At 31.2% G+C, this 13980-nt stretch overlaps 2 protein-coding genes across 4 annotated transcripts in view; one reads left to right on the top strand and one right to left on the bottom strand.

The window, feature by feature from the left end:
- Positions 1 to 13980, bottom strand: part of LOC126739099 (cAMP-dependent protein kinase type I regulatory subunit) — an 89702-nt gene that overhangs the window by 31532 nt on the left and 44190 nt on the right. Inside the window, exon 1 of one of the 3 annotated variants that reach the window (XM_050444627.1) lies at positions 8542 to 8832. The exons of 1 other annotated variant lie outside the window; for it this stretch is intronic. In XM_050444627.1, coding sequence (XP_050300584.1) covers positions 8542 to 8544 — 3 coding nt within the window. In that variant the 5' untranslated portion in view covers positions 8545 to 8832. Of the gene's footprint in view, positions 1 to 8541; positions 8833 to 13980 lie in introns of those variants that run through there. One more of the 3 variants, XM_050444626.1, reaches the window with a different exon arrangement.
- On the top strand, positions 146 to 12096 carry LOC126739106 (uncharacterized). The gene is made up of 2 exons (XM_050444637.1): positions 146 to 395; positions 10536 to 12096. The coding sequence occupies exon 2, from the start codon at positions 11026 to 11028 to the stop codon at positions 11593 to 11595; it is 570 nt and encodes a 189-aa protein (XP_050300594.1). The 5' UTR covers positions 146 to 395; positions 10536 to 11025; the 3' UTR covers positions 11596 to 12096.

Here is a 13980-nt window from a genome sequence, read left to right as displayed (position 1 = left end):
ACGCCATACATACTAAAAAATTGAACTTTTATTATTATCAGCGTTTTACGTAACTTAATTGTTTCTCGTGTGTAAGCAAACTTAAATTACAATAAACCCATAAACTAATTTAGATAAATGTTTAAGGCGCGAGTCTTGAGATAGCGACATCCTTGTTTGACCCGCGTGATTTTATAGAGATGCTATTCGTAGATAGGATTGTTTCGCATGGATCTAAGGCTGGAATATTAGGGGGCGAATCGGAGAGATAAAAGTGATTATGATTATCTATATTGCGTGGTTTTAAGTTTTTGATAATTACGTGAAACATCATGAGGATTCATTGAGTTATAGGATGTTTACCTGCATTGGAGCAATTTTTTTAATGTAAATTAAGCGACAATGCGTACTAAATGGTAAGTAATTAATAAACTACCAAACACATACATTATTTGGTGTAATATTAAGTGTATAATACAGCGATCCTTTAGTCAATGTTGGAGAGCCTGGAATAATCCAGATTTAAGTTCAATGAGTACTTTGAATTAAAATAATAGAAATTACCGTTAAAGGGCCTAGAATAAGATGACAATTTAAATTCCAGGTTTATAAACTCTCTAAAGATTTTTCTTTAGAGAGTTCTTTCCAGGCAGTAAGTCACTTTTTATGTGCATAAAAAAATTGTTTAATAAGGAATTTTTAATTAATATTGAAAATGTAAAAAAGAAATGTAAATGGAAAGCTTGGAATAAATAATAATTTTAACTAATATAAACGTGGAATAAAATTTTTAGGGAATATTCTCCAAAATAACATAATTCTTGTTTGATGAAAAAAAAATATTCCAATTAGTTTTCGAAATATTGGAGTTTAAAGGCAGCACTCACTTTAAAGATCAAACATACGCCTTAGTTTCCTCTACTTAAAAATAATTATTTCTTTAAAATTTATGCTTCAAAATTTTCCAAGAATATTCCTCTAAATATAAAAACGTTAATTTTACAAGAATATTTCCCTTAATTCTTCTTATCATAGATCGGAAACTTCTTGAAGATTAATATGCTTAGACACCCCTAGTTACAAAAAGATAAATTCGACTGACAACTTTTGCGATCATATTTTTCAATGGAAAGTCTACAATAAAATGACTATGAATTCCATGCTGAAAAATATCTCTCTGGCAACATTGTTGGAATGCCCGGAATAAAGGAATAATTTGTTATCCAGGCTAAAAAAATTACTATTTTGCATCAAGAAAACAGAATTATGGTGCAATTAAAACTTCAGATATTGGAAAAGTAGAAGAGTAATTTAGCCTTTTGGCAACAATGTTGGAGAGCATAGAATAATCCAGATTTAGTAATCTTATCTATGATAGAAGAGTCAAAGAACTATCTATAGTAAAGATTTAAAAGAATGTGTAACGGATGACCGACGAGAGATATTATGCGTATGCATCAAATAAAAATTAATAAGAGCACTGTCAGGAATAAACGGATAATATAGATATGAAGGTAGATCTACAAAGTTAATGTTCTTTGTGATGTAAACTGGAGGAAACGTTTAGAAAATCATACAATTGAGCAAGAAAAGGTTGGTAACATTTAGTGGACCTTAGATTGGATTTAACAAAAGTTTAAGACAGATGATCATTTTAGTAGGCATATTTTAAATGCTCACCAAAATGAGAAATAAACTTCACTATATGCATACTGTTAGCCAAATATAGTCAAAAACTGTTGCAACAAATAATAGACTCTAACTAAACAAACACCAATCATGATACCAAGGTCAATCATTCGATTATACTCATTAAGATAATCAGAAGAGAAATTTAACTGTTTTATTCTAATTCGGACTTCTGATTCATAATAGGTCAAATGAACAGTTGTAGTATTCTGTAATCTTATAGCAATTAAGGACTGTTATTCATTATTACCAGACTAATAGAACAAAAAATTAAAATTTTTGGGTTTGTTACGCTTTCATCTTTTTCATTATTTAAGCCCCAGATTATAAAAAGTAGAAAAGTCAAAATAATATAATTTTTACTCAATGATTCTCACTAGAGTAATCTCATAAAATAAAAACATTGAAATATAATCCTGATAAAAAGGTTGATGAATTTAAAGCGGCTTTAGGGAAGTTGCTAGTTACCGATAAGGTAATTGTTAAAAATCATGTATAATGGAAAAATACCCAGCACCACGTGAGTATATAATAAATAAGCCTTCTAAAATAATTGACGTAACACAACAGGAAATTTTAAAATCAGAAATTTGTACTTTTACGCAATATAAGGAGGAGCCGAGTAGTCGTGAAAGCATTCTATATTACCACACTAAAATCTTTAAAAAAGGCAGATATATATAGGCAGACTGACAAAGTATGACACAGCAATTGACACTGACTGCATTATATGAAAGTAAATAAATACGTGACAACATAAATGTGATACATTTCTTGACTAATCTTCTTGATTAATCAAGCAGCTTAAAAATAAAAGTACATTACAAATATCTGTTTTAATGAATAAAAATTCAACAATCCTTTAATGATCCCAAATAGTCCATATGACAAAGGGAATGTTTCAGAAGTTATTGTTAGAAAATCAAGTTCTGCATTAAGAAACATTGTAGTCGAAGATCTTCCTTACCAGCACTATTCTTATTTTTGATGGTTGCCAAGGTAATTGTAGGAATTATGTCTAGTACTTAAGAGGCTTCACAAGTATTTAAAAGGCTTCACAAATCTATACGCCTTTCAGTAATAAATGTTGGAATGTACGGACAAGGAAAATCGTCTAAAAAATAAAAGGACCACTCACACTTATTTCTTTTTGAATAAGAATTTGGAAAGTGGTAGAAAGATTCCCGATTGCGTGAATGACTATTGTTTGATAGGTGAACAGTACTCTAAGCGCATATGAAGAAAAACTAGGTCATCCATAGCAGTACTTTTCTTGTTTTTGATCTTCGAACTTAAATGATAACTGTGAATATACGATTTTCTATGATATGTGACGAATTAATAAAACTGTATCTACGAATGCAATGATGAGAATAAATAAAACAAAATTTTGCCCTGCATTCATCTCTTAGCTGTTAATGCAGTAAACTCTTTATTAACAAAAAAAAACACGTACGACCCTGATTTCCAAACATTTTTCGGCTAACGATTGTTACGTCAAATAATAATTGCCCATTAAAGTTTACCAGCTATACATTTGGCATAACGATAATGGTAATGATAAATGGACTAGTCTAGACCCATTCTTGTTCGGTTTAATTGGCGAGATTAAAAGTTTAAGTCCTTAATAAAATAAAAGGCCTACATACAATACGAGACGTATTTATCTAAATAAGGTCTTTTTGTATGTGTAAATTAATCATTAAAAATCAGCAGAACAACTGTTGTCCACGTTTGTGGAATTGTTTGTATCTGGTTTATGGTGGTTTTTAACATTTTTTAACCATGCGAAACGACTTTTATAGAAAAATCGCTAACCGCAACAAGGCTTTTTTATAATATCTAAAATAAGACAAATCATATAAAACTATATATAAGCCTAAACTTAAGCATTAAAAAAATCGATTTTGCTTGCGTTTCGCTGGTTTCTATAAAAAAAGTGTAATTTCCCGATATCTATCTAATTTGAGTATCCACGCACTTCTGTTTCCAAGTATACGCATAAAAACGTCATAGACCACGGTGAATTATTACTTAAGGGATGAATTTTTAATGAAAACCTACCGCTTTTAGATTCAGGCCAATGACATTAAAAAGCCGAAAAGTTCAAGTTGATCTTTATTATTATAGTTTTACTGACTGACTGTTTTATCAATAAATGTTAAGGGTTATCTATTATACACTTTAATTCGAATTCAAAATAGTGTCTTGTCACCACATGTGTGAACATACAAAGCTGTATGAAAAAAAATAGATCATAAATATATAAATGTAGCCAACCAAAATAACAAATTGTCAATATCAATAATAATTAATAGTCAACACCACTACTAGTACTGCTACTATGCTACTAATATATGTATAGTACCTTTTTGAAATTCTCAAAACTAAAAAAGCTGAAACTTTTAATTCATTTTTATCCATCTTAGTCTTAATAATCTTAAATACGTAATAAAATTATTCAATATTCCAATCTCAGGTCTGCATTATGTCCATAACCAACATGGAAACAAAGACAAAATAAATCTTTGTGAGCTCTCTGAGTAATAGAGTATCTGAGTATAGTGTCTTCAGTATTATTAAATAAAACTCAGGATGTAAATTATACCGATTGAGAGAAGGCTTTTGCCAAGGTGAGTCATGGGCTAATCTGCAAATTCGGATCAAATAATTGCCATGGGAATATCTTTCAAAATCATATGAATCATGTGATTTTCAATGTTCTTAAGCAATTTTTAATCAATACATACAAGAATTTCAGTAAATGGTACAAAGTACTTCTTGGAACTGTTGTGTTGTTTTCATGCATGTAAATATTATTCACTATGATTATAACATTAATGAAACCAATCTAGACAATAAGAGTGAAATCAACGATTGGGAGTCATGTTTCAGAATGATATGAAATTCAGTTCTTATTACACCATCTTCATGGTCAACAAGATGTATAAATCTTTGTTGTTGATTATTAGAAATTGAATTAGGATTAAAAACTAACATAATTATGTTTTTTATGTTAATTTTTTAACAGCCCTGAAATGGTGTTCGAGATATTACCTAAAAAAAAACAATAATTTCTTAAGCATTAATCTAGTCAGTACATGACCAATAAATAGAATCTAACTGATGTTACCAATCATTTAAGGAGACTCACATCTAAAGCAATTGCAACGTTTGTGATTTTAGTTAGCTTTAGGTGAATAGTCTATATTGTTTTTTTTTTGTATTTTCATAATTTATTTTAGTTAAAACATATTTTCCTTTGTGTATACAACAAATAAATAAAAATCGCTTGTGATTTAGAGTAAGCAAAACTACTACCGCGCAAGACTAAGAAAAACGACATTTAAATACTTAAAATTAAGTGAATTAAAACAGAAAACATATGATTATCTATCTCTATTTAAAACCGTTTTTGTTTTTTTTTAAATATGGTAGAAATTGGTGTATAACCTAAAATTTTAAACATTTATCTATAATTAGGTCTATCCAACGTAAAATTTTCTTTAATTGGCTCCTATTTAAAATTTCGAAATTGACGTTAAATTCATCATCAAGGACACTTCCAAGCTTAAATTTGAGGTCACCGTTAGTTCCCTTTTCAAATCCATCTAACTGTTGTTTAAACTTTGAATTAAAAAACTTAAAATTTGACCGTTTGGATATTTAATAGACACCCGATATATAACTTTGCTTACACTAAGTTTGTTTAAATGCCCTTTAAATCCCCTTATTGTAATGTTCTGAATTTTTAATAGTCGAATTATAGTCGCTGGCACTATCCAAAAAAACCCCATATGCGTCAATAACCCACAAAAATCGATATTTACCATAACGAAAAAAATTACAGAGGGCCGATCTTATAACTAATTAGAATCGTATTTAATTACGTTAAATTGGCTTTTAACCGGATATGTCATGCCGCTACTGAAGTTTACGATACCCAAGCCATTATCAACAAATATCTACCTGACAGGAAATGTTGGCAACATCAGACAACAAGAATGAATGAAAATGAACAAATTAACAAGATAGTGTGCTCGACCTCCACATGGAATAATTAATTCCAATTGGGTCGGTTTTTATTAACCATTTTTGATTGCCACAAAAATGAACAATAGGAATTTTTTAATGGTTTTACGAGAATAATATACCATAAATAATTAAATAATTGTGCCTTAAAGCTTCGTGGACGTATTCAAATACGGTTTATTTAGAAGGACTTAAAGTAGTATACTGACTAATAACGGTCATTAAGTCTTTGAAAAGGTCAATATTGTGTGGAAAATATTAAGTTAAATGCATAAGAACCTACTTTGCTTTAAAATATCTTAAATATAATTCAATTTACTAATAATCCCAGAGCGGTTTAAAAAGCAATCCTATTACAAAGGGTTTCCGCACACCCTGATCAGAAACATATTTTTAAAAATTAATATAATTTGAATAAAAAAATATTTATCATTATCACGGTAGTTTTTTTGTAAAGAATAAATAATCCCCTAATAATACATTACGATGTAAGCAGCCTAAAAGGCTTAAACTTAAAAATAAACAATTTATTAAAATTAATAGTTATGATTTCCATCATCAGGAAACATCAAAGCTGATATCAAATAAAAACTTCTACACATTTTTTATATGTACATTATGATGCCAGGAAGGAGGGAAATATTCTTTTAACTAATAATACCTTTTATTTATGCTAAATTTTTGGCGCCCAACGTCGTTTAAACATAAAACAGCCAAACTACTGGCATATCAATTTAACACAATTGACACATACAGACTGGATTAATGATTTCTCTTGGAAATTAGTTGAGGCGCTGTAAAACTTTATAGGCACTTAAGCTTCTAAATAAAACAGAGGATAAAAGAAAATCAAGAAAAGAAACATTATTCAAGAATGTTTTTTTCAATTTTGTTCCCTTATCACGTAGTTACTTAACCCTAATATGGTATTGGGGTCGAAAAATACCTCATCTGAGCTATTTTTTTCACCCCAATACTTTTAGGGTAAGGCAAGCTTTCCGGATATAAATCACTTTATGAGCTAAATTGTATCTATTTATCAAAATAATAAAGAGTGGCCATATAATAAAAAATAAAAATATAAATTTTTTTAAATATTTAAAATCTCGAATATATGCACATACAACCAAATTCATGAACGCAATTGAATGAACCAAATTTTATTAGTTTTTGGTAATTGGTAAGATTGTCAGAAAATCATATTTAAACTTTTTGGTTTTTGTTTACCCCAGAAAACGAATTCTATAATTACCATTATTTAGTTAAACACGCATCAATATTATCAAAACCTTATCAACATACTGCATTCAACAAAATAACTGGCGGTAATTGAAAACATCAAAATGGTTCACACTTCATTATACCGAGACAGTGTGAAAATCCACCACCAATCCCCAAAATTGTTTAATCCATGCAACAAATTTCACACTAAGACCCACAATAGAAGTTACGAAGCCCTAAAGGTGTCAGATATTTCCCATAATCGAAAATTGGATTTTTTCGCAAGATCTAGAAAAAGGAATTGATAGGTCGTTTCCAGAATGCATCAAAAAGTATAAACCTGCCAAAAATCTGTATATTTTTGTTGCTGAAATAATATGTATATGAGGTAAAGCTGATTTAGTCAAGATTGTATCATTGTTTGTTCTTAAATTCATTAAATTAGACTTAATTATGTTCCCTGCCATGTTTCGGCCAAGCTTTTAGATGCGATTGAATCAATCGGACTCCATTTAATCGAAAAAAACCGATAAAAACATTTGTGACTGAGTTCTTTGATACGATCAAATTGTTTCCTCATTTTTATAGGATATTTGGACTATGTTCCAACAGACTGATGCTGTAAAACCTTACAGGACACAAAGAATGGAACAAACAGTGTAAGGGTGTCGTCTATAAGTCTATATTTCGACTGTATCACGGAACATTGCTGCAGAAGCTTTATCGTTGTGGCTTAAGATGAGTGGTAATGATTCAACTCTTACTTGTGTAGGCGTCGACAAATGGTGTTTTCTGGATGTAAAGTATCTTCTGAAGCAGAAATTTCATGTGAAGTGCCTCAAGACTCTTTCCTTTGCTGACAGCAGTAACTTCAACAATCGAAATCACAGCAATGATTGAATTGAATGTCTTCAACCTTCTAACCCTTCTTCAAGACTTCGCAAATACTATTTTCATGAACTTTAAATGTGATATCCTAGACTATTCTAGAAGAGACTTATTGTAGTTTGACAATAATAATAATCTTAACTTAATTTAAGATTTTAGAAAATTACTTTTGTATATATATATACAGACGAGGCCACATTAGGGCAAAATAAAATTCACGGATGTATTTCTTGGCACGGTTTTCCGATTTAACGCCTTGCGTTTTTTTTTCTGTGGAACTCTGTAAAATGATTGAAGTAACATAATGGAAAATGAAATACTGTGTAACATTCAATTTGCTCTTGAAAATCTTCAATGTGCTGTTGAAGTTATTAGAAATTATTAGGGAAATATTGGGAATTTTAGTTATTGTGAATTGATTTATGAATCATATAATGTGCATTTATTCTAATGAATGGAAGATTAACAGGTTTTTATTATCATTATTTAAATCATTATGGTGATTTGGAAAGCGATTTTTAAATTGCAAAACTTATCCTTCTATATCTTGGCATGTGGGCATATACTAAACAATAGCGAAATCGCCCATAAAAACAGGTTTCAATCCATTTGTTTATTATAAATTAGATTTACAATTTACAAATTAAATTTCGCCAAATGCGAATCACAAGCGATCTACATAGTACATACATATATCAGAAGCGATTGTAAAAAGCAAAAAAAGTTACAAACCATTATTTACAAACCTGCGGCATCTCTAAGTAACAACGATTATTTTACAATTTTTTTATTTAAATTTGCGCGAAAATTTCGTGACTTCCCCGCAAAAATCCCGATGCTCAACTATTTACTGTCCTTTTAAACTGACCATAGCAGTATCGTTGATAGCTATTTCTGTCGTGCGTTCGTCACTACTTGTTTCGTTATATTAAAAATAAAAGAACATCGTATACAAAAGTGGACACCGTGAGTATTTATTATTGCACGACCGACGCGAATATCAAGACTGTACTGGCAGCCAGCAAGCCTGGAGTGAAAGTAGTTCACTTCAGTTGTCTTTCCCGTTTGGCACACGCTCTCCCATATCGGGGGGGGAAACGTGGGGAACAATAACGGGAAAGGTGTGTTTGGATTAGGGTTGTTCCCGGGAGGTTATCAACTTGGGTCACGGGTTAAAATGGTTGACTCGTTTTGGCATTTTTAATAATACCGCAGGTTTACTTAGGCAACCTAAACAAAATATGCTCCTAAGGAATACACACAAGATATTCCTAAGGGCACATAATGCCTATAATGCATACATGTGAATAGAAAGTGAAAAATGAAAACAAACATACATATGATATAGAAAAATGGCATGGAACCTGGAACATGGGAGCAATTTCCATAGCAATGGAACATCCTATATATTTTTAGATATTTTGATTCCCTGTTTCGTTTTCAATCTTTTTGAATCATACTTCCGTATATCTCTAGCGGTTTTCGAGAAAAAAAATACTTATAATAATAATAATAATTTTTTAATAATAATTTTTAAATAAATAATAATTTTTTTTAAAAACCAGGGGATAACTAATTGTTTATTTCTCAGCCATTTAAGTTCCTAAAAATCTCAAATTTTAAACATCACTTTAAGAGACCATCTTGAAAAAAAGTATTATTACTACCATTATTCTGTAAACATTTATAAAATCGTTTTCTGGTGGATATATTCATTGCTCTTCTAATTTCGCCTTCATCTAGCTCTTTAAAACAGGTAATAACTCGCCTAGGTAGCTCTTCTTTACTGTTTACTGGTGTTGCGTACACACTTTCCTTTATATTACCCCACAAATAAAAATCAAGGTGTGTCAGATCTGACGATCTCGCCGGCCAATCCCATACACCTAATCCATCTATCATCAAACATATTGTACAGTTCTCTTGTTAGACTGTCTCCATAGTGAAGTGGAGCTCCGCCAAGTTGAAAAGTATGAAAATCTTGCAACGGCAGATTTTCCAAAAAATTACTTACAAAACTTACGGAAAAACAAAACTGGCAGAATTTTGTGGTTGATCATAAATTAAAAACTTTACTTGATTATCTTTTAAAAGGCAAAATATATTGAAACTAAATTTTTCTTGAAAACCCATTTCCTTTGTCGCGTGTTGATTTAAATCAGCTCAAAAATTATTATTTCTTCTTTCTTTGTCGGTCCAAATAATTAGTGTCTTCTTCAATATGGATCAAAATGTTTTCACATAATTCTACCCTTCTGTGATAGTCTTGTGGTTTCCAAGCTGAACTTTGGTGAACTTATATGGATGCATTTCACGATTGGCTAATATTTTTTAAATTGAATAATAAGACAAACCTAAATCATCCTTAGCACTGCTAATTGAAGTTTGTTTTCTTTACATTCATTATATTATCTACTTCATTGAATTTGTTTTATTTAATTAAGGTTTTAATTTAGAGCCATAAATAACAACATTATGTAATCTTACAAACTTTCGCAGATCATTGATGGTAGATTTGAAAAACTTCGTGAAATTTTCAACTGTTTGTTCTTATTTGATTTATTTTGAAAATAAAACTAATCACGCAAAACTTTCATGTACCGTAAATCGGGGATACTTTGGCACCCTCAACCTACTTTGGCAGGTTGCTATATATATTTATGTATATTTTAAAATTCCCCTCCTTATTTATTTATTTTTTTTACAATGATTCTCTTTTGTTGCAGGTGTAAATTAGGTAAAAATGCCAAGACATTATAAGAAAAAAGTGGGGGGGCGTACCTACGCTAATTCAACAGCTGATTTACAAAATGCACTTGCCGCCATTAGGGGTGGTATGTCGCAAGCAAAGACAAGCCAAAAATTTCAAATTTCGCGGCGAACCCTTCAAAACAAGTTGAAGGGCAGCCACGAACGGCACCCAGGTCACCCAACCGTGTTTACCCCCATGGAGGAGAACTTGTTGACAAAGACATTGAGTGATTGAGGTTTTCCCTTTACAAAAGCGGATATTCGGCAAGTGTTGCATACATATTTAGAAAAAAAGGTCGTGTTGTTAAAGAATTCAAGGACAATGTTCCAGGTAGTGATTTTCTAGAATACTTTATCACCAGAAACAACCTTAGTATTCGTTTAGCCGCGAATATCAAACGAACACGTGCAGCGGTAGGACCAAATGCTATAAATGAGTTTTTTGAGAATATTAAAGACGTTTTAATGGATGCAGATCCTCGACTGGTCTTGAACTATGATGAGACCAACGTTCAGGATGATCCTGGAGCTAAGAAGGTGGTGGTCCCCAGGGGAACAAAACGCGTTGAACGGGTCCAGCAACATTCGAAAGCATCGGTTAGCATTATGGTATGCGGCAATGCCGCAGGTGAGCTGTTGCCGCCAATGGTTGTTTACAAAGCCGGAAATTTGTACGCGAATTGGACCCAAGGAGGTCCGCCTGGAACGGTTTATGCCAATACATCTAGTGGTTGGTTTGATATGATTCAATTCGAGAAATGGTTTTTCGATATTCTGCTGCCTAAAATTAAAGATATGAACACTCCTGGGAAAAAAGTTGTAATCGGAGATAACTTAGCCTCTCATTTCTCTCCTTTAATAATCCAGGCATGCGAGCAGAACAACATTTATATGACACCTTTACTCCCAAATAGCACGCATATAATGCAACCATTAGATGTTGCAGTCTTCGCACCCATGAAAAAAAAAATGGCGGGAAATCTTGGACAAATGGAGAAATTAAACTATAAGTCCAGCCAGCGCCTCCATTCCTAAAGAATATTTCCTAAATTTTTAAATAATGAAAACTTTGATGCAGAACCAGTGGCTGGTCCCTCAGGAACTCAAAAGATGATTATAGAAACCAGTGATGAAGATAGCGACGATCTTGCACTGATCAACATTTCAAACAGCTTCTAGCAAAGCATTGCCTTCAAGGAAGCCAAGAAAAAGAAAAGTGAAAACTAAAAACGATGGTAATTGTGCAATTTGCTTTAAAAAATGGAAAAACTACCGAGGTCCTGATTGGATTCGGTGTTGTCAGTGTTGTAAATGGATTTGCGGAATTTGCAACGAAGAAAGTGTAGATCAATTTTACGTCTGCATGGACTGCACAAATGTTGATTTTAATTCCGACGACAGTGTGAAGGATAAGGACTTCTGTATTTAAAAACATCAGTTATAATTTCTTTGTTTTTTTTTTCGGTTTTTACATAAAAATAATATGTTAATTTTCTGTTATTGGGTTTTTGTAATAAATGATAACTTAATTTTCTATTAATGAGTTTTAATAAAGTTTACCTATGTGACTAAAAATAATTTTCACAAAAAAAAATGCACTAGGCTTTTTTTTTGGTGCCAAAGTAGGCTTAGCAATAAGTCTATAATGGCAACAAACGTATTTTTATACTCCGCCAAAGTAACCCCAATAATAAAATCTACTTTGACACCCCATCAAAAAAAATATATATATACCCCCTCGATAACACAAAACCATAATTGGGTGATTTACTCTATTTTGTACACAAGGCACAGTAAAAATATAAAATATTTTAATTTTTAAATTGTTTGTGAGTTATAGTCCAATAATAGGTCCAAACCTGCCAAAGTAACCCCATTTTACCTATTATCATCTACAATTCTTTTTTGGCACTCAACATTACTTTTATAATTTAAAAAAAATTAGGGGTAATTGACTTATTTAAGGGTAGTTCTGAAAATGTTTCAGAAAGACTACTTCCTCGCATTTAGCTACTAAAGTTATACTTTCTATCCTTTTCACCCAGTAAGTCTTAAACGAGATTGACTGAACGACGATGATTAAAACAATATTATACGATCAGGTAAGTATGTTATGTTTATAAATTTTTCGGAAAACTAATTAAAAACAAATTTAATTGTTAATTTTACTTATTACCCGAGGCCTCTATAAACAATTTCATAAATATTTAACATGCTTATTAATGCTGGCGCCATCTATCACCCAAAACTGGCTACGATCCAAATTAGTGTCTAAACGAATGTAGAAATCGTTAATCAGCAGGAGGCGCATCGCGTCTGACTTCGTATCGACGGTAAATACAATTTGTTACAATGTTGCCAAGTGCGCCTAAATTTCTGGTACGTTAAATGAATGCAAAATGATTTTTTTTCGAAAATTAGTAAATTTTAAAAGCAATTGAAGCCATTATAAAATTTTTAGTTATTCTAATGTTAACTTATTGCTTTAAATATATCACATAAGAAAAAATTACTTATTTGAATTTAATGTCTCAAAAACACGGCAGATAATTATTCTGGAGTGACGCAAATAACTTAATCTTGACCATAACAAGGATTCTGATCTTCCTGATACGTTTTCTAATTCAACGGCTATTAATAACTTCTCTACAAATTTAAGTATCACACCTAAAACATCTATTTTAAAATCACATAAACATGCAAATATCAAATCTGAATTAAAATGGATCTCGATCGGATTACTCTAATGGATCAGCCAACTTAAAATTGTAAAAACCATTCACTCTAATGCGATTGGTAACAAAGACGCTTTTTCTTAAAAAGATTTACATCTCTGTATGCCTTTTTGTTTAATGCCATACTTAATATCATAAACAGTTGCATTTGACCAAATTTACACCTACAATTTGGGAAAACACAGTTATAAAACCATTAGCAAAGATCAGTAATCCAACGGAATTTAAAGACCTCAATCTTCAAAAAATTTATTCACCAACAAATTCGGACAATGATTAAATCAAATTCTTCCATTCCTGAATGCCAGGAAGGTTTTAGAACCTTCTTAAGGAAATCAGAAATAAGAAAAAATAATTACCATGTCTTGGGTTATTAGATATAGTCAGAAAATGCTATTAGCAAAAATTTTTTGGATTTTCTATTCATGCAGTAATTTTTTTTATGTCTTATTTGGCAGTTATTGGTTACTGGCAGGTTCAGCGTAGTTCTTAATAAGGAATTTTACGCTAAAAAATCAAGTTACTACACTGTATCCACGGGTGTTCCGCATGGTTCCATTTTAAGTTGTAATTGCTCTTTTCTTTATATGTTGCTGATATCTTGTATAAACACTCAACATTACAGCAATATGCGGAAGATTCCTAACTGTATCTTTCGTTTAAGTAAAATCTGTATTGTTGTTGT

Source organism: Anthonomus grandis, chromosome 8, assembly GCF_022605725.1.
Source record: "Anthonomus grandis grandis chromosome 8, icAntGran1.3, whole genome shotgun sequence".
Taxonomy (NCBI): Eukaryota; Metazoa; Arthropoda; class Insecta; order Coleoptera; family Curculionidae; genus Anthonomus; species Anthonomus grandis.
This window is presented reverse-complemented; position numbering and strand designations above follow the sequence as displayed.

What these genes read in the sequence shown, in the direction of transcription:
- LOC126739106 (XM_050444637.1), top strand. Translation starts at nt 11,026, where the DNA reads ATGGATGCAGATCCTCGACTGGTCTTGAACTATGATGAGACCAACGTT.